The following is a 19,825-nucleotide window of genomic DNA, read 5'->3' as shown; positions in this document are numbered from 1 at the left end:
CGAAGCCCACAAGCACGAAGACTAGGCAAATCCGTGTACTACCCATCATTCCCATGGTGGCTGAACGATGACAGCGCCAGAGTCCCCTCTAGGTCATTTTAGGAAACTCTATGGTGAAAGAGCACCCTGGCCACTTGTGTCCTGAATTCACCCGGTGTGCTTTTCTTCAGTTTATCTTTGATGGTCTGCACCACCCGCTCTGCAGCCCCGTTGGAAGCAGGGTGATAGGTGGCACCAGCATGTGACGGATGCCATACCTGTTCAGGAAGTCAGAGTACTGGATGCTGGTGAATGCTGGCCCATTGTCTGAAACAATGATGTCTGGCAGACCATGCTGAGCAAAGACAGTCCTGAACACAGAGATTGTGGCCTCTGCAGATGGTGATGGAACAAGGTGAACTTCTACCCATTTGGAAAAAGCATCCACCATCACGAGGAAGTAGTGTCCCATGAATGGACCTCCAAAATCAACATGGATCCTGGACCAGGGCTTGTCAGGAAATGGCCATGGCATAATTGGTATCCTCCGGGCAGACTTCTGGTGCGCTTGGCAAACAGGGCAGCTCCGCACCTGGTTTGTCATGTCATTATCAATTCCAGGCCACCACACATGGGACCTAGCAATCATCTTTGATTTCTCAATTCCAGGGTGGCCAGCGTGCAACAGCTTAAGGACTTGGGATCGCAGGGACTTGGGAACGATGACACGGGCGCCCCACAAGAGGCATCCTTCGTGCACACTAATTTCATTGGTCCTTGTAGCATAAGGCCCCCAGTCTCCACCCTCCGGAAGAGGACTCCCGGTCAGGACAGCCTCAGCCACTTGTGACAGCATGGGATCTCTTACCGTAGCACGTCTAATGACTGCAGGTGACAAGACATTAGGGTATGCTTGTTCTAGCATGAAGACATTGGCAGGCGTAGAGTCCTGAACCTCAGTTGCGGGAAGAGGTAGCCGACTGAGTCCATCAGCATGGCCTAGCATGCTGCCTGGCTTGTAGACGAGCTTGAATTCATAGCTTGATAGAGTGAGTGCCCACCTGAGGACTCTCGGTGATGCCTGGCTTGGCACACCTTGACTTGAACCAAAAAGTCCTAGCAATGGCTGGTGGTCTCTACAGCAGTGAACGGCCGTCCCCACAGGTACTGATGAAATTTGCGCACACCAAAAACCAAAGCAAGGCCTTCCTTGTCAGTCTGACTGTAGTTCCGCTCAGCAGAAAGCATAGTACATGAAGCGAAAGCTACAGGTCTTTCGCTTCCATCTGCTTCGGTCTGTGCCATGACTGCACCCACACCATACGGTGACGCGTCGCAACTGAGCACAAGCGGTTTCTCAGAAGAGTAGTGGGCCAAAACAGGTGCAGTTGATAAGAGCCTTTTACTTGTGATGAATGCTTCCTGTTGCTCTTTTCCCCCAGCTACACCTTTCCCCATCAAGAAGCAGCTGATGCAAGGGACGCAGTCTTGCTGAGATGTTTGGCAAAAACCGTCTGTAGAAATTAAACAGGCCAAGATAGCTTTGAAGCTCCTTGACATTCTGAGGCTCGGGCACATTGATGATGGCCTCTACCTTCTTGGGGTCGGGCTTTAGACCTTGCTTGCATATAATGTGGCCCAGGTATTCCACTTCGGGAGCGAAAAAAACGCACTTCTCCAGCTTCAACCTAAAGCCTACTTCCCGAAGTTTCTGCAAGACAATCGTCAGATTTGCCACATGGTCTTTGTCATTGACGCCTGTAATAACTATGTCATCAAAGTACACAGCTGTTTTCGGCACACCACGAAGCAGAGTTTCCATCTCTCGCTGAAAAATAGCAGGTGCGGCTGAAACGCCAAAAGGTAGGCGCGTATACTGGAAGAGATTCATGTGTGTATTGATGGCCACGTATTCACGACTTTCTGCATCCAGAGGTATCTGCTGGTAGGCGTCTCGCAGGTCAAGTTTTGTGAACTTCTGACCTCCCGACATGGCTGCCCACAGCTCTTCAGCACGCGGAACTGGGTAGGTTTCCATGAGCGACACAGCATTGACTGTTTGCTTGAAATCTCCACAAATTCTTATTGTGCCGTTTTTTTTTCTGAACAGGCACAATCGGCGCTGCCCACTTGGCTGTCTTCACGGAAATGAGAATGTTCTCACGCTGCAACCTCAGGATCTCCTGCATTACGAGGTCAACCAACGCAAACGGCAGTGGGCGTGGTTTGCAGAGTTTCGGCACTGCATCGGGAGGCACACAGATTTTGGCAGAAAATCCCTTGAACCTGCAAATTCCTTCTGCAAATACCTCAGGAAAACGAGCAATCAACTCGCGAACATCACTAACTTGGTTAATTTGTTTGAATTCCTTCGACGCCAATGCCCAAAGCTTGGAACCAGTTGTGCCCAAGCAACGTTGGAGCAGTGCCACTCGTGAAGTACAACGGAAGGACCCGTTCGTGCCCCTTGTACCCGACGCGAACGTTTGCCTTGGCCTTGACTTGCTCGAGCTCCCCACTAAACCCGTGCAAAAATACGTATGAAGGTTCTAGACTCACTTCTGGGAAGGCGCGTTGAAACTTGTCTACCGGCATCACGGAGACGCTTGCCCCGGTGTCCAACTCCATTGGAAACGGTTTCCCAAACATTTCGACAATGCAAAGGAAAGGCGGCACAGTCGGCTCACCACTTAGGTGGCACATGTCAAAAACGTCAGCATTACGAGGAACATGAAGCACGTCAGCGTCGTCGACAGCGTTTACCTGCGCGGTACGTGTTGATCGTGGTGGTACAGTTCTCGCAGCAGACGCGTTTCCCTTCGCGAATGTCTTGGCCTTCCACAAGTTGCAGACGACTGCCAAGTGCCCCACTTTCTTGCAGTAGTGACACTGCGACTTGCTGTGTCTGCATTGCGACGCTAAATGACCTCTGTCGCCGCATCGGTAACACACCATGCTCTTGGCCGCGGACGATACCCGGTGAGTTGGCAAACCCGGTAAACTACTTGCAGTTGCCTGACACAGTTCACTGGCATCCTTTTTAGCGGCTTCCATTGCCAAGGCAGTTTTCACTGAGTCCTCGAATGCGAGGTCGGAAATCTCGAGTAGCTGCGTCTGAATCGCTGCGTTGTTTATGCCACATACAATTCAGTCTCTTAGCATGTTGTTAAGTTCGGTTCCATAATTGCAGTGCTTGGACAAACACTTGAGCGCCGCAACAAAGTCGCTGACTGCTTCTCCTTCGGAACGCCCCTTCGAATTGAAGTGAAACTGTTGCACCACGACGGATGGGGTGGGGGCGTAGTGCCTGCAAAGTACGGCCAGTATCTTGTTGAGCGTTTTATCTTGGGGCGTTTCCGGCTTTACAAGGTTACGAAGTAGTGCATAGGTACGAGGCCCGCAGCAGCTCAAAAATATTGACCTTTTCTTTGCTGGCACGACGTCGTTGGCTTCGAAGAACTCTTGGACACGCTCCATGTACGCACGCCAGGCGTCGCCTTCCCCCTCGAACGCTTCGATCCTACCGAAGGTAGGCATCGTTGTCCACACGGTCCGGTCTTCGTCGCCAGTTGTTACATGTTGCCGGAATAAGTGAAGCCGAAACCCGAGCTCAACGAGAACACAACATGAACTGTTTATTTCTTTCACACTGCCCCAGCCCTGTTCTCCTCACTCCCACTTCCACTCGCAGCAGTAGGTGGCGCTAGTAGCTGACGGCGCTACAGCTGGTGCAGCACATAGGGTCAATTGTCACATTTCCTTTCAGAGGTTGTAAGCGCACTCCTTGCCGAATGTTATATCGTTCATCGCACTACTACTGCCTACCATCCTCAAACCAATAGCTTGACAGAAAGATTGATCGACATGATCTCTAAGTACGTTGCCTCTGATCCCTCTGACCGGGACCTAATTTTGCCTTTCGTGACGTACGCTTACAACACGGCTCCACAGGCGACTACAGGCTTTTCGCTATTTTTCCTCTTATATGGCCGAGAACCTTCGACCACACTCGACACCATTCTGTCATACCGACCCGATTCATCCGAACCTACGCCCATCTCTAAAGTCCCGCCGTGCCGAGGAGTGCCGTCAGCTCGCCCGCTCGTGTACAACCGTAGACCAATGGAAACAAAAATCTCTTCGTGCAGATGACCACCCGTACCCTGGTCCACACTTTCTTCCAGAATCCCTTGTGTGGTATTGGGTTCCAGCTGCCTCTACTGGCCTCTCCTCCAAGCTTGCTTCGAAATATCAGGGACCCTACCATGTCGTTGCGTAGACGTCACCTGTAAACTACATAGTTGAACCGGTTACACCGCCTACAGACCAACGCTTTTGTGGTCGTGAAACTATCCATGTACAGCGTCTGAAACCCTACTACAATCCGCTTGTACTGTGTTCACCGTGAGTCACCAGGATGGCTCCTTTTCCGACAGGGGATGGTTGTAGAGAAGAGGAATGCCCAGCACTGCAGCCACATCGCCAGCTATGCTCGAGGCATGAGCTGGAGCTGCCCAGCCTGTGGTTGCTGCAATGCTGCCTGCGCCTGTCCAGCTCTTGCTGTCTCTCTTCGGATGCTCTCAGCCCAGTGTTTTTATTATACTTTCCCTGTGAAAATGATGCCCAAACACCGATTTTCCTTGCGACACATATCGCTTCACTGCGCAACACTACTCTGAGGACACGGCGGGCTTCCCTTCTTGGGCTGAACATTACTCACTACTGGCTGAAGATGATGTCACCAGATCTTTACCATATTTACCATATACAGTTGAGACACTACAAATAAAGGATATAACAGTGCCAACATCCTCACGACATTAAATCAGAGTAAAAAATCGATGTGTCAAAAAGTGTAATGTACTGATCTCCACCTGACTACGATCCGGGCTTGTTCTAGGGTTTTTTATCATTTGAACTAAATTTCCATGATTTTATACCATCCTCAGAGTCACTTCTGCTAGAAACAGAAGAAAAATTGCTTGTGGACGCAACAGAATCGTACAAGAACATTTCCAAGAGGGTCTTGCTACCCGGCCATCTGCCATTTTCGCGAATGAACCAAGCGAACAGCTATCTTTGAGCCTCTGTTAAAAATCGCCGCCGCTCGGGAAACAAACTACACAGGAAACAAAACATTAGTGCTTACAGAATGTGCTAGATAGTGTCACTAGTTGACAGGAGCATTCATATTTTTAAATTCTCACTTGGTGTGTTCGGGTCGAGCAGTGACCCGTATTCTATAGGCGGCGTAACGAAAGAGTTAAGCAGATGATCCAAAAATGAGCAACCTATTATAAGGATGCACACCCAAAACAACATTCACGGCATTGGTTACTATCAGAGCCAGCATCATAGCCAATGCAGCTCAGGAAGGAGCATTAAAGGGGTCCTGAACCACTTTTCAAAGTAATCATCAAATACCCTGAGTATCGGAGTTTATTGCCTCACAAATCGATCACTGCAATAATGATTTTGATCAGTCAAGAACGAGCACAGTTATTTTTGTTGCACCATGCTTTTAGCCCTTTCTCTCTTCTTTCGACCCGATGAGTGCACTGGAAGCTACACACAGAGGGATGACAAGAAGGAAGAGAAGTTGCATCAGCGTTCTGAAACCACCGCTCTCTCCCGGGGGGACTCTGGCGTGTGCTAGCATTGGTACTGCATAATCTTAGCACACTAGAGAGTGCAGCACAGGCATGAGGTGACACCTTGTGGCAAGAAGCACATTTGGTCCAAATAGGCGCTCTTGGTTTATGTCAGCTACTGGCCAATAGCAGCAACCTGCATTACGACACGTACAGCTGGCCATGTGCCTTTAGCATAACTGTGTGGACGCCATCCATGGTTGACATGTTAGCAACGTAGGTATCATCTGCAGCAGTTGCAGCAAATGATAGTTTCATTTCGACTGAGCACATTTGCCACGTGCAGGCCTCTGGGATCAAAACTAAGCAGACACTCTCCTATGATCTCGTTGATAGTGACCATGGTTTCATCAGCAGTTGATAAGGCACACAGCAGTTTCATTTTAGCTCAGTGCAATGAGCATGTAATGTCACAAACATGGCAGAAGCTGCAAAGGATGAGCGATTTTTCCATGGCCTGCGTAATAGCAGCAAACTCACCAGATACACTGCGATGGATGGACAATCTGTGACCAGACAGCGCACTGCCAAACGAATTATCGGGACATGTGCAAGATGGCAGGAGGAGATAAAAGGCATGTGTGATGAAAATATGGACCTAGCACCATAGCCTCAACGTTAAGGAAGTCGCTAGATGATGAGAATTGTAGCCTAGACGTTGCTTTTATACCAAATAGAGAGGATTTGTGGATTCCTTATCATCAATAAAAGTATGTTGATGAGGTCATTATTTATTTATCCCGATACCCTCAACAATTTGACATTTGGTAAATATTAACTCTTTTATCGCCCTTTAAAATCCAAATCAACGAGATTTTACTGTATATGCATTATTCATCTGAGCAATACTTCATTTGAGACTTTCTCTCAATGCCTATTATACTGCAGCTATTGTGGGAAAGAGTGACAAATTTATTGGTTGACATGCAAACTGACCAAAATGTGGGTGCAGAGGGCAAAGTAGGTGCCCATTTGGATCGTAGAGGTGCGTGTGTCCAAGTAGGGCGGGTACTTCTCTGTCTGGCCCTGGGTCAAGAAGAGAAGTGGGTACTTGTTCTGTTTAAGCCGGATCCTGCAAGAAATGAGGCCCTGAGTCTGCTGCTTCCATGTTCAGGCACAAGTATGAAACACGTGATTCATCAAACTGGTACATTTAAATATGTGCTCAACATACAATGCCATCTTAGCCAAGCCTAAACCATGTGAGCATAATGGTTCTTCTGCAGAGCCATAGCGAGAAGTCTGCAACATAGTGTCAGGCATAAAATCTCCAACGTAGTGTATACTGCATGTGTTAAAGTGTTTATTTGACGGCACTCGGCGACAATATGCAGTGGCGACAGTCAAGGCAATGCGCGGACTCTCAGCGCGAGCGGCGTCCTTTCAGGAGAAGCCAAAGAGCACGACTCACTAGAAGGCACTGGAGAGCGCAACCCATTACGCAGTTCCAAGGCTTTGCTACAGTTATTCCGGGTACGAAAAGGGAGCTGTCCGGCGACCTAACAGCTTGTCACTATGAGCGGGGTCATAGTAGGTCTTGAGGCTCTCCACATTGACAATGTCGTGCCCTCGACGGCGCATGTCTGAAGATGGTTCAATGGGTTCGATCAGGTAGTTGAACAGGGATGTGCACTCGACGACATGGTAGGGGCCTTCGTATTTCGGCAGTAGTATTGAAGAGAGGTCAGTTGCAGTGGTAGGGACCGAGAGCCATACGAGCGCTCCAGGGAGAAACGTGGGCTCAGAAGTGGTGGTGCTACCGCGAATGCTTTTCTGCCGCTCTTGTTCATGCGTTGTAAAGGTCTTGGCAAGCTCGTGACACTCTTCAGCAAGCCTGGCTGTGTCAGAAATAGGTGCACACTCAGATGGATCCGGCTTGTATGGAAGTACAGTCAACTGCCGATTTTTCGGACGCCCGGTTTTCCGGACATGCTCGAAAATTCGGACGCTTTCGCGGCACCGTCACCAGCCCCATAGACGTCAATGTACTAGAGCGTCCGAAATTTCGAATGCTGAAACTCTTCAGCGTTCGATTTTTCGGACTTTCTGCCCAAATTGCAGGTCCGAAAGGCATTATTTGAAGCCCCCACCTCTGCCACGTCTATCATCTCGTAGGATCGAACCAGCGCTTTCGCGAGTCGATCTGTTTGTGAAAGTAGCAGAGTCCGAAAGTCAGCTTTGCCGCAATGCCAAAGCGTTATGGGGTGAAGCAGACCAGAAATTCAAAGGGGCCGCTATCACAGCGCCGTGCGGCGATGTCTTTAGGGATAAGCAGCGGAAATGCATGGAGGCGTGATGGCGGCAGCTGGCAAACGCGCCAGTATGGCTTAATCGCTGACAACGCTGACGATAAGCATCTTCTGTTAACTGCCCGGTAGTGCATGTGGCCTAGCGCAGTTGTATGCATAATGCACGCATTTAATAGGAGAGAACCCAAACGCGCCGCGGCGCCATTCATGCTGCCTCTTTGACGTGTTGCCTTCAACGGCCGAAACCAGCTCGCCATTGCCGCGCCCGTGTGCGGTCAGGAACAAAGTGCGCATCACGAACACTTTCATGATAAATGCGTGCGTACGATACAGCAACAGTACAGTGACGGCGTCAGCTTAGTTGGCGATGTGCTGCACACAACTAGAAACGATCGGCTTCGCACGGCAGCAAATGCTGCGTATCGTCGGAGATTCGGCGATGTGTTATGCATCGTTTACATGCGCGGACGCATAGGGGAAAGCCGGAAGAGTCGTCCGCTCTCCCGCCACAGTCTTTGTGTTCCGCGTCATCGTTTCCAAACGCTCCATGCGAGAGAGCCGTAATCTATCCCGCGCTTTGCTGGTATCAGCGGCGCTCATCGCGAGATGCAAACTTGCAAGTGGCGGTTGGCACGCAGTTAAGCGCAGTTCGTGGCAGGTACCGAATGTATTTGCGAGAGCTTGGGCGCGCACCAGAATGCCTGGTAATTGTACTGGGCAGCATTAAAGCTACTTCAGACGTAGCTGTGGCGATTTGACCGCTTCAGCGGAATAAAAAGCATGAATTCATTTTTTCGGGCTGCCCGATTTTTCGGACGATTTTTCGGTCCCTAGGGAGTCGGAAAAATCGGACGTTGACTGTATCATGTCGATGGTGTGTGACAGGTGCCTTCCGTATAATAATAAGAAGGGTGAAAAATCAGTAGTGCTCTGAGGGGTGGTATTGTAGGCATAGGTGACGAAGGGCAGAATGGCATCCCAATTTGTGTGATCGGCGGCGACGTACATTGAGAGCATGTTGCCGAGCGTGCGTTTGAAGCGTTCGGTTAGGTCATTCGTTTGTGGGTCGTAAGCAGTGGTTTTGCAGTGAACAGCATGGCAGTACTCTTTGAGAATGGCTTCGATGACTTCCGACAAGAAGACACGGCCTCGATCGCTGAGTAGCTCCTGGGGGGGGGGGGGGACTGTGACACAGTATGAATCTCTGTAGCAGGAAGGTAGCAATATCGCTCGCTATAGCCGCTGGGATGGCGGTAGTTTCGGCGTATCGCGCTAGATGGTCAACAGCGACGATGGCCCAGCGGTTACCAGCCGATGTCAGAAGAAGTGGTCCATACAAATCTATGCCCATGCACCCAAACGGATGCTTGGGGCAAGGTAATGGTTGTAGACCGGCTGCAACACATGTGTGGAAGGTTTTCGGCGGTGGCAATCGAAGCAGGAGCGAATGAGCTTCTGCACGTAGTGGTACATCCCTCACCAGAAGTATTGTTGTCGAATGCGGTGGTAAGTTTTGGATACCCCAGAGTGTGTGCATTGAGGATCAGAGTGGAAGGACTCACATATTTTAGGACGTCCTAAAATATGCGAGTCCTTCCACTCTGATCCTCAATGCACACACTGCGGCAGTAATCTTAAGGTAGTTAAGGACATCATTTAGGACAGTAATTAAGGAGGTTACATTAATTAACTTTTTTAATTAGTGGAGTTAGGTGATTGTGTCAAATGGGAAAATTGAAGTTCTTCATGTGAGAAACCCATCCGAGCTTTGAGATTTCGAAAAAGCGTCCTCTAGTAATTGTTGTGGCGTAATGAAATTCAACCAAATGCAACGGCTTTCAATAGCGAAAGCCATCGAATTCAGTTGAATTTCATTACTTCGTAATTATTACTAGAGGCCGCTTTTTCGAAATCTCAATGTTGGAATGGGTTTCTGGCACGAAGAACTTCAATTCCCCAATTTGACACAGTCACCTAACTCCACTAATTAAAAAGTTAATTAATTTAACTTTTTTAATTACTGTATCAAGTCATGTCTCTAACCATCTTAAGATGCCTAGCGCTACAGAAAATGTCATTCCCTCATTTTGGACGTCTCAGAAGAATATGGTAGTTGCTTTCTTCCATGTTTCTGTTTAGGTTTCGCCATTGAATTTGGTTGAATTTCATTACTTCGTAACTATTACTAGAAGCCACTTTTTCAAAATCTCAAAGTTGGGTTGGGTTTCTGGTATGAAGAACTTCGATTCTCCCATTTGACAAAACCACCTAACTCCAATAATTAAAAAGTTAATTAATTTAACTTTTTTAATTACAGTCCCAAATAATTTCTTTAACCCTCTTAAAATCCCTGCCACTACAGAAAAACCAATTCTGAAGGCAGCAATCAAATATCGCATTTTCCTAATTTTTTTAGAAGGTTGGACACATTTCTTGAAACACCCTGTATTGCGAGCCAATCCTTCACGTTAGTGCCATCGACCCCAGTGAAGATAAGTGGATCGCGGATGCGAGGGACACCGGGACATGTGGTCAGTGCGGGAGGAGGCGCTTGCTGGGCGGCGTCTTGAGGCATGGTAGATGGCAGGGTACGGGACCGAAGCTCCAGGGGCATCGAATGGGAGCACAGCACTCTCCACCAATTTGTTAATGTGTTTATTTAACGGCACTCGGTGACAATATGCGGTGGTTACAGTCAAGGACTCTCAACGCGGACTCTCAGCGCAGGCGGCGTTCTTTCAGGAGAAGCCAAAGAGGACAACCCACTAGAAGGTGCTGGAGAGCTCAACCGATTACGCAGTTCCAAGGCTTTCCTACACATGTTATAGTGATTGTGGCAACTGGCGTCAATGTTGACGTGAATGGACATAATCCGCTGGCAACCCTGAGTGTGGGACTGCGCGCGCCTTCGTCAAGGGTGTGTTCTGTTTTCTTCCCGAGTATCCGCCATGCGTGCGGCTTAAAGCAGTCAATAAATGTTTGTTACAATGTAACAGTGATGAAGACTGATGGCAACACCCTTCATATTATATTCCGTTCAAGGTTTACTGCCTGAAGCAATGCTTGGCTTCGGTTCAACAGCAGCTGTTTAGGGTAAGCCATGTTAGCATTTCTTGACACTGAACATCTTTTTTAAAAATGCCATACAATGGCTGCACAGAACAAGCAGAATTCAAAACGGTACCTTAGCACCCATGTTGCCAAACATTTTAAGAGCTGAGGTGACTGTCGAAAAACTTGGACACTTGAGCTTCGCCCTCAAGAGTAGAACGCGACAGCGTTATCGGCTCCCTTGCACATCGCCTCCTCAACCACTAGCCTCGGTTTGGTTCTCGATGGATGCCTGAACCATGCCGCAAGAAAACAAATAGCTGTGCGCGTAACATTGGCCGTTTCAAACTGTTTCAAACTATCCTAGAATGCCTACTGCAAGTACAGTTGCGCAATGCCCACTACGGCATAATTCTTCCTTTTGCAAATCAGCAAAGGACCCACTACATGTACGTAAGGCAACACGCGAGCCTACTGGAAAATGCCGAGCAAGTTCCCCCCTCCCTTTTTCGGGAGATCTGAAATAAGTGCCAATGACCGAGCAAGCGCCACCCCTCCCCCTCCTCACCTGCGGCCGCTTTTTACACAAGCGATGAGCATCGCTTGTGTAAAAAGAACCACAAGAATGAGTACACTGAATGCGTATTTAATGTTGTTTATAAAATCCTGTTGTCATGTGGCCAGTCATATATTGGTCAAACCGGTCACTGCTTCAGTGGTTTGACAGTGACGAGGGGGAATAAAAACAGTAAATAAATAAAGCATTTCATTAGAAACATGGATGGGAATTTTTTTATTTTTAGCGGCTCACCCACCGTCATCTTGAATTTCAGTCCGGGACCGAGCAAGCGCCCCCCCTCCAAATCTGGTCGGATTATCCTTCACCGTAGGGGGGGGTGCTTGCTCGGCATTTTACGGTACGCAGCTGCTCACTTTGTTGATGCTTTTGCTGCTGATGATGATTAAATATGTCTAAGCGTTTTGTAATGGGTGGGCCTTTAAAACACCCACTGATTGCACAATTCACATGTCTTGACACCTGGCGTGACTCTACGCTTCTGCCACCCAATACTATTACATGCATTAAGGAGACTCCTTCCACTACATGACATTCATATAGTATTTTTTTTCAAAGCAGTTGCAAGCAATGGTGTGGCTCTGTGGTAGAACATCTGCTTGCCATGCAGAAGACCTGGGTTTGATTCTCACTAGAACCGAAGATTTTCATTATTTATTTGATTTGCATCTTTCTTGATTTTTTGGTCACAGTCAACGCTGACTTTTCGCTCATGACCAAAGATGCCGGAATTTCTGCGAAACGAGCTCTTTAACGCTATCTTGCTAAAAAGTCTTGCATGAGACCCTACGAAGTTTCTTGCCTTGAGCATATTTTGACCCTATGAAATAATTTGTCATCTGAACAACTAACTGGACGTTTTCAAATCAGAAGAAACCCATATTAACAATTTATGAAAGAATGATGTATCAAAATGTATTTTTTCATGTTTACTAAATTAATGACGCTGCCTACAATGCATGAGTGTACCTAGCAGCCTTCTTATAGCTACAAATCATGCTTTGCAGAAGATGTGTTAGGTTTTATTTGTGTCGGGAAGGACATAAAAAATAAATTTTGTGCAACTACATAAAGCAATGCAGCAGAATTAACCCTTCGAGGGTTTTTGCCGTACATGTACGGCATTACTTAACAGGCACCAAAGGGTTTTCGCTGTACATGTAGTACACTGCCTGTACACTTAAACTGCGCGCTTTTTACGATCATTTCTCTTGCTTGGCATGTGCTGCCACACTTCAGGGATGCGGGGAATTTTTTTCATGCGATGATGTCTGTCCCCTGTTTTTTTCTTGCTTCGCAACGCAACGCGCCAGCTATCGCTTGCGCATCCGAGCGCGCGCAGTGCGGCTGGTTTAAAACGCACGCCTTTTTCGATCATTTTTCTTGCTAGGAATGAGCTGCCACGCTTCGGGAATACGTGGAGTTTTATTCACGTGCCAATGTCTCTCCGTTGGTTTTTTTTTTTGCTTTCCAAAGCGACGCGGCGGCTTTAACTTGCCCATCAGAATGCACACACGCGGTGTGGCCGGTTTCGGTTTCGTCCTTCGGGTGGTCATCGCTTCTCGCGCCCGAAAAGATCATGGCTGTCTGGTTTCTAATCTCTCAGAGTGACTGCTTGAGATTCTCTCGTTTATTGCTCCCCGGGGCACGATTACATCTGTTTCCGTGCGCCGCTAAATTACAGAAACGCCGCCGCCGTGGTTGCGTTTCCCGTTTTGGGGACTCGGAAAAGCTGACTCCGTCTTGGTGACGATAAGGCGAATGATTATTATAGCTTTTTCACTCGTTTTGCTTTCCGGACGGGCGCACAACCATACAGTTTTCTTCCGTGTGCTCACTCACGCAGTTCGCTTACGCTATGGAAGTGCACGCCGGTTGCTCTGCTGCTGGTGAGACAAGCGGTGATTCTTCCGATGTGGACTATTCCCCAAGTGTAATTTTGTATGTCTGTGAGCTGTTTAATACAACGTATAATTTTTATTTCTAAAAATCGTATAAGTGATTTTTTTAGGATTTTGATTGATGTTACTCACAAATAAACCATGTGTATGCAAAAACAAAAATGATTTTTTTGTCACGTTACGGTCACACAAAAACTTTTAGACAATTTTTTTCTGAAATAGAATTGTCTGAAGAATTTATTTCAGCAACAAAAAAAATTACACATTTTTGGGCTAGATTTCGCGAAAAAATTCCACCCTCAACGGGTTAAATATAGAGCTGTGCGAATAGCAAAATTTTGGGTGCGAAGCGAATTCGAATAATAAAGATTGAGTGTGAATCGAATCGAATAATTTTCAAACAATTTTCTAATATTTCTCAAACATTTTTCGAAGGCTTCGAAGTGAAATTACAGAAAAAAGTTGCAGAGAATCCCTAAGTATGTTCTTATGAGATAGCAACATGAAAGTGTTCTTTTTTGCTAGGTTGATGAAGCGCTGGCAGGGTGGTGTTTCATAGTTGTCTTATCAAGAATGAGGCAATGTAGAGGCCGAATTGTATTTATGTACATGATTTAGTGCAACCAAAGTGTTGCCGACAACACTTTACACGTGATAGGCAAAGAGGCCATTTTCTCAGCCTCTCCTCCTCTTTCAACTTCTGTAGAAGCCCAACTGATGTGGCGGACAAGGGTGTGCTCCCTTCAAGTCCGGAGTTCCAAATCTGCCTCGTAGACGTCGATATATAAGAACATCTGAAATTTTGGGTGCTAAAAAGCTTCGGTGTCCGTTATTTCGGACTTGCTGCCCAAATTTCAGGTCCAAAACAGCACTGAGCCCCCAACTCTGCCACATCTTTCATCTCCATGTTGGAACCAGCGTTTTCTTGAGTTTAATACATTTGCGACCGTAGCGGAGCTTGAAAGGCAGCTTTGCCGCAATACGGGGGTGTGATGAGGTGAAGCATATTGAAAATCTAGGGACCACTTCCAATCGGACGTTGACTGTGTCTTGGCTAAGTTCGATCGCAACGGAGCTTGAAAGGCAGCATTGCCGCAATACGGGGGTGTGATGAGGTGAAGCATATTGAAAATCTAAGGACCACTTCCAATAGGACGTTGACTGTGTCTTGGCCAAGTTCGACTGTAACGGAGCTTGAAAGGCAGCTTTGCCGCAATACGAGCGTAATGAGGTGAAGCATATTGAAAATTTGTAGGGGTCACTTTCAATCGGACGTTGACTGTATTTGTCTTTGGGAAGTTCGAATAGTAAAATTCCAGTGCGAATCAGATCGAACAGCAAACACTATTCGAAAAATATTCGAAATTTCGAATATTCGCGCACCCCTAGTTAAATACTACACACAAATATTTTTCTATGTATGGTAACAAAGCGCATGGCTCTGTATTTTTAAGATATTTTGGTTTGTAACTGCACATAAGAACAATCACAAAAGCAGAAATACCTAAGCTGAGGACATGGAGAGATATTTCATGACACTTGTACGTAGATTAACACATAATGACCACACAAGAGTCGTGAGCCTACAGTGGGCTTTGGCGAAAGCTGCCTATTTCACGCATTTAAAGGGCCCGTAAACAGGCTGCGACTTTTTTTTACATCCCCCAAACAAGCTTGTTAATTCGTACAGTAGACCGCAGCGATCACGTTTTCCGAATATTACAGCGCTGCGTGCCGCGCAGACCCTCCATTTCGAAAAACAATTCCCGTGCTTCTTTCCCACGCCTGACCAATCCTCCTCGTACGCGCAGTGACGCAAACTCGGCGATCGGCGAGTTGACGTAGCACTGAGCTCGTCGATTGGTCTAAGCCAGGTCTCAACAAACAGTAGTCGAGTTAATGTCAGTTCCTGTTCCCACCCACCGCTCCAAACTGCGCCTTGTTTCTTGGCCCTGCGGTGATGCGGTTTCGGCCATGCAGAACGCAGTTGTCATGCGTATGTTCCCCGCACTGCATGGCACCTGCACGCAGTTTGCCTTCGACATGAGCAACACGTGGAGGAAGCGTTGTTCAGTTGTTGGCTGCAAATCGAGCGGAGAAAGGGGGAATCTCCGGTAGCTCGGACGGGTCGCCCTTGCGGCAAGCGGGGTTCTCAATGCTTTTCTCTCGCGCCCCTTCATCGTCTTGGAAAGCAAGCACGCATTCCTGCTGCATTGTGAACTGTCACAAAGGTTCAAAAATACCGAAAAGCCGAAAACTGCCCGTCAAGTTGCGGAGCACGTGCGACAATGTAAACAATAAACAACCAGGAGCTGCAGCAAGCGGAAGTACATTGCGACTGATCCCGCTCGCCGATGACGTCAATTGCTGACGTCGTGTCACGTTGCCGAAGTGGGCGGAGTCATGACGACGGGCTACGCCTTCCCCTCCCTGTCGCGGAGAAGGGTGGCGAGGCCGCGCGAAAATTTGAAACCAGCTGAAACGGATGTTCTAACCCCTGTAACTTCCTTATTATAGCACGTATTCGCAAAATGATTGCGGCAGCATGTTCACATAGCAAAAGTGCGCATATTTCCCTTCATTACAATTTTTGGACCTCGTGGTTGTTTACTGGCCCTTTAAAAGCTTTATTGCTGTTTTGTTCATACTAAATATTGTGGTAGAAATTAAACAAAAATAAGCATCTTTTCTAGATGAGTTACAGCAAGTCTGACTGTAGCAAAACTGCAGCCAAGGAAAAAGAAAGCTGCTGTGGCCAGTAGACATCAATTTTGCTGACAGGAGACAAAAGCAAAAAATTCATAGACACGAAAAAGTGGTTGACAAAGATGGGTGAAAAACTAGTTTGTACCCCAGTAATTGGCAGTAGTAAAGAATGAGGCTCAATGATAAGAGGGGAAAAAGTATGGCTGCAAAAAAGAAAAGTCTAGGCTACTTACATGGTGCAGATGTCTGGGTGGAAGCAGGAGAGAATAATGTAGCGCTTCCCACTGAAGTCGAGCAAAGTGCGCAGAATGATGTCCACGTACTGGTTCATGTCAAAGTTTAGGTCCATTTCCCATGTGCCATCCTGCAAATTGAGAGGGCAGTCAGAGAGTGAGCAGCATTGTTCTGATCAGTGCAAGCTCAAGTCTTGGCAAGGCTTCATTCCCACAGCCGTCAAACGCTCCGTTGCGTCACCATCACGGCACCACGTTTCGTTAGGGGCAAGGATTTCCTAGCCATTTTCTCCTCAAAAACAGGTTGACAATGATGTAGAGCACCGTTGTCAACCCGTTTTGGAGGAGAAAACGACGAGGAAATCCTCACCCCTAAAGAAACGCGGTGCTGTGACGGTGACGCGACGGAGCGTTTGACGAAGTGTGTGTGAGAATGATGCCTAAGAAGGCTCAGATACAAACCACCATAGAAATAACACTATGTGCCGTATGCAAAATAACTACAAAAAGTTTCACATTAACAAAATTTTTTTTTCCTTCCCTATAGCTTGCAGGTAGAGCACCAGATTGAAAAAAAAATTTATGCTCTATCCATTGTGCTCGATGAAGATAGGAAGTAGTACTAACAAGTCATTTCGAGAAAGTTTTCTAAAAAAGTTAAAACTCTTCAGTATTACAGTAAAAGCTCGATAATTCGACCCCTGTTAATTCAGAAAATCGGATAATTCAGTCATGTTCTCTGGTCCCAGTAAGCATACGTATTGTTGAATGGCATAAAATTCTCATAATTCGGTCATATTCGGCCGCAATCTGGTTAATAAGGACGATCCTTGGAGTGTGCCAAGCATGAAGAGTCGCAAATTTGCGATTCAAAGAAGCAAAAACAGCGTTCACGAACCACCGAGATAGCAGCGGGCCTTCAGAAAGGCGTGGTCGCCATCTGCACCCTTACCAAAGTTGCGTTGTTGGCAACCAAAACCTCAGCAGCTGCAGCAGAATTGTTTCATTTTTTATTTTACTCGGCGCACGCAAACTGCGTGGACACTATCTATGATCACGTCCATAGCAAATGGGGTCAAAGCTGCGACAAGCAGTCATTTCAGTTTCACCTCGTGCCTTCAGAACTGCGTAGTTGCCATCGATAATTGTGCATTAGCAAGCCAGGTTTACTCAGCAGCAGGTGCAGTGCTCAGCTGTTTCGTTTCAACTCTGGGGAGCAGGCTGCACACGTGCCTTCAGAACTGCGTGGACACTATGATTGTGTCTTCAGCAAGACCACGGTTTCGTCCACAGCGGATGCAGGGCCCAGTAGCTTCCTTTTGACTTCGGGCAAGGCGCGTGCAATGTTACAAAACTCAAACGTAGTGTAAACTGTTGAACATAAAGAGTTTCAGCAGCGGTCCGCAAGCTGGCATAAAACTCGCTTGCTTCATTGTACTGAACGAATGATCAGTTGGCGGCCATTTTTCCGGATAAAAAATTACCGTGACGTGTGCGTGTTGGTGGTGGTACATAATAAGGGATGGGTTCAGAGCACATTTCGGCTTATGACACAGGGGTCTCGAGCCATGGTCACATTGTCAATGAAGTCACAAATGATGAAAATTGTGGCTTTTGCACTGCTCTTACGCAAAATAAGTACTGAATTTACGTATTCATTAAGAAAATGAAAATGCACTGACGTAATAGACACTTGTTTATTGTTTGCTTGATACTTTCGATAATATGGCATTCGGTTTATTTGGACATTTTTTCCGGTCCCGTGAAATATGAATTGACGAGCTTTTACTGTATTCTGTTAATTAATGCATGTCGGACGGCATGTCAACCATCAGAAATTGACTGTCATAAGGAAGTCCATGATAATTTGGCTATCAGAGCGGCCGGCTGCAGTTTAATGGAGAATAGAGACAAGGTGCCTCATTGACAGCAATTTTGGCCATCTGTTGCGACAGAACGATAACGCTTAAAATATGAACTTCCCATGTATGGACTTCCCACATGTTGATATTGACTGTGGGATATGGGTTGATATGGACTTCCGACATGTGTGATACATAACAGATGCTTTCTTTTCATATATTTTCTAATACTGTACATGCCAAGGTTTTGCAACATATGAAACCCATTAAGGAGGGACACTGGTCTTTCAAGATGTAAAATAAAATTTTCTGAAAACAGCATTTTTGTAACATACAGGCATTGCCACAAGTACGGATGAAGTTTCTTACACCTTGGATTGATATTTCGGCCACAGCAGCAATTTATACCACAAAAACAGGCTATATTCTAAATGAAAAAAAAAAAGCACCAAAATGGAGCTTTCCTTGCCATGAGGCTGCTGCATGATATATGCTGCAGCAGTAGGCATACAGGTAATATCCCTGGTGACTACTAATCATCCAACGAAAAAATTTTAGCATTTTGTGTTACATGAGGTTCAAAATAGGCATTATTTGTTTTTCTGCATTTCCTGAAAACTTGAATTTTTGACTATTTGCAACCTTTCGGGAGTGGTTTTTCGGTAATCAAAGCACCTAGAATTGTAATTCTTGTTGCACTACTAAGCTACATGAGTATTGCCCACAGGGTAGGAGCAGATCCTTGTGTTTCAGTTTTAATTTTTTTTTTAATTGTCCATGCATTAAACAACTAATTAGCCACATTTTGAACAGAAAGCTTTGATATGCTGTATAACTGTTAATAGTTTGCATATCAAAAAAGCATTCCTATCACTGTGAAGCTTATGTTTCCAAGTGTCCATCTATGTGCCTAAAGCAAGATTTCGATGAGTAGCTTTTGCTCCATTGTCCCCAGAAACAATGCTAATTAATGTTGAATTAGCTTTGAAACTAATGCACACATTTGAAAAATAATTGCATATTTGGAGTCTGAACTGACTATGCAGTCAGTTATGCATAAAAGTGAACAAGACTAAGCAGTTTCATGATGATGATGATGAAATGAACTTTATTTGGTCCTGGAGAATCCCGATCAGGCAACCCCCGAAGGGGCGTCCGCCGCAGTTGCTGGCCGCGTTCACGCAAGTACTGGAAGACCGTGGCCCTCCGCCCGTTCACAGGCCTCCTGGACTGCCGACAGCTGGACTGAGAGCTCGCAGCTTTTAAGAGCCCTCTCCCAGTCCTCTTGTGTGCTGAACTTTGCGCTAAGTAATGCCGAGCACTGCCAGAGCATATGAGCGAGTGTGCAATTATCCACCCCACAGCTAGGGCATCCTGGATTTATGCCTTCAGCAAAGTGACTAAACGTGCTGCGAGACGGGAAGGAACCTGCCCGCAGCATCCGGAGAGCCGACGACTGTGGCCTAGTAAGCTTGGAATGCGGGAGGGGGTATCGCCACCTTGACAGTTGATAGTGCGACGTAACTTCGTTGAAGGTGCGAACTGGATCCCTGAAGCTCTCCGTGAACCCACCTCCGGACAGTTTCATTAAACTTTGTAAAGGGGATCTTAATTTT

The 19,825-nt window shown here is 46.8% G+C and overlaps 1 protein-coding gene across 4 annotated transcripts in view; it reads right to left on the bottom strand.

Annotated features, from left to right (window-relative positions):
- LOC119389923 (glycerophosphocholine phosphodiesterase GPCPD1) overlaps positions 1-19,825 on the bottom strand; it is a 151,905-nt gene that overhangs the window by 30,037 nt on the left and 102,043 nt on the right. For all 4 annotated transcript variants that reach the window (XR_007415497.1, XR_007415499.1, XR_007415500.1 and 1 more), the window contains exons 12-13: positions 16,348-16,478; positions 6,567-6,702 (exon numbers count right to left, since the gene is read on the bottom strand). Coding sequence is in view for 1 of the 4 variants with exons in the window: in XM_037657359.2 (XP_037513287.1) it covers positions 6,567-6,702; positions 16,348-16,478 (267 nt within the window). In the remaining 3 variants the exon portion in view is untranslated. The remainder of the gene's footprint in view (positions 1-6,566; positions 6,703-16,347; positions 16,479-19,825) is intronic.

Source organism: Rhipicephalus sanguineus, chromosome 1 (genome assembly GCF_013339695.2).
Source record: "Rhipicephalus sanguineus isolate Rsan-2018 chromosome 1, BIME_Rsan_1.4, whole genome shotgun sequence".
Classification (NCBI taxonomy): domain Eukaryota; kingdom Metazoa; phylum Arthropoda; class Arachnida; order Ixodida; family Ixodidae; genus Rhipicephalus; species Rhipicephalus sanguineus.
Note: the sequence above shows the minus strand (reverse complement) of the source record. Positions and strands in the feature narration are given on the sequence as shown.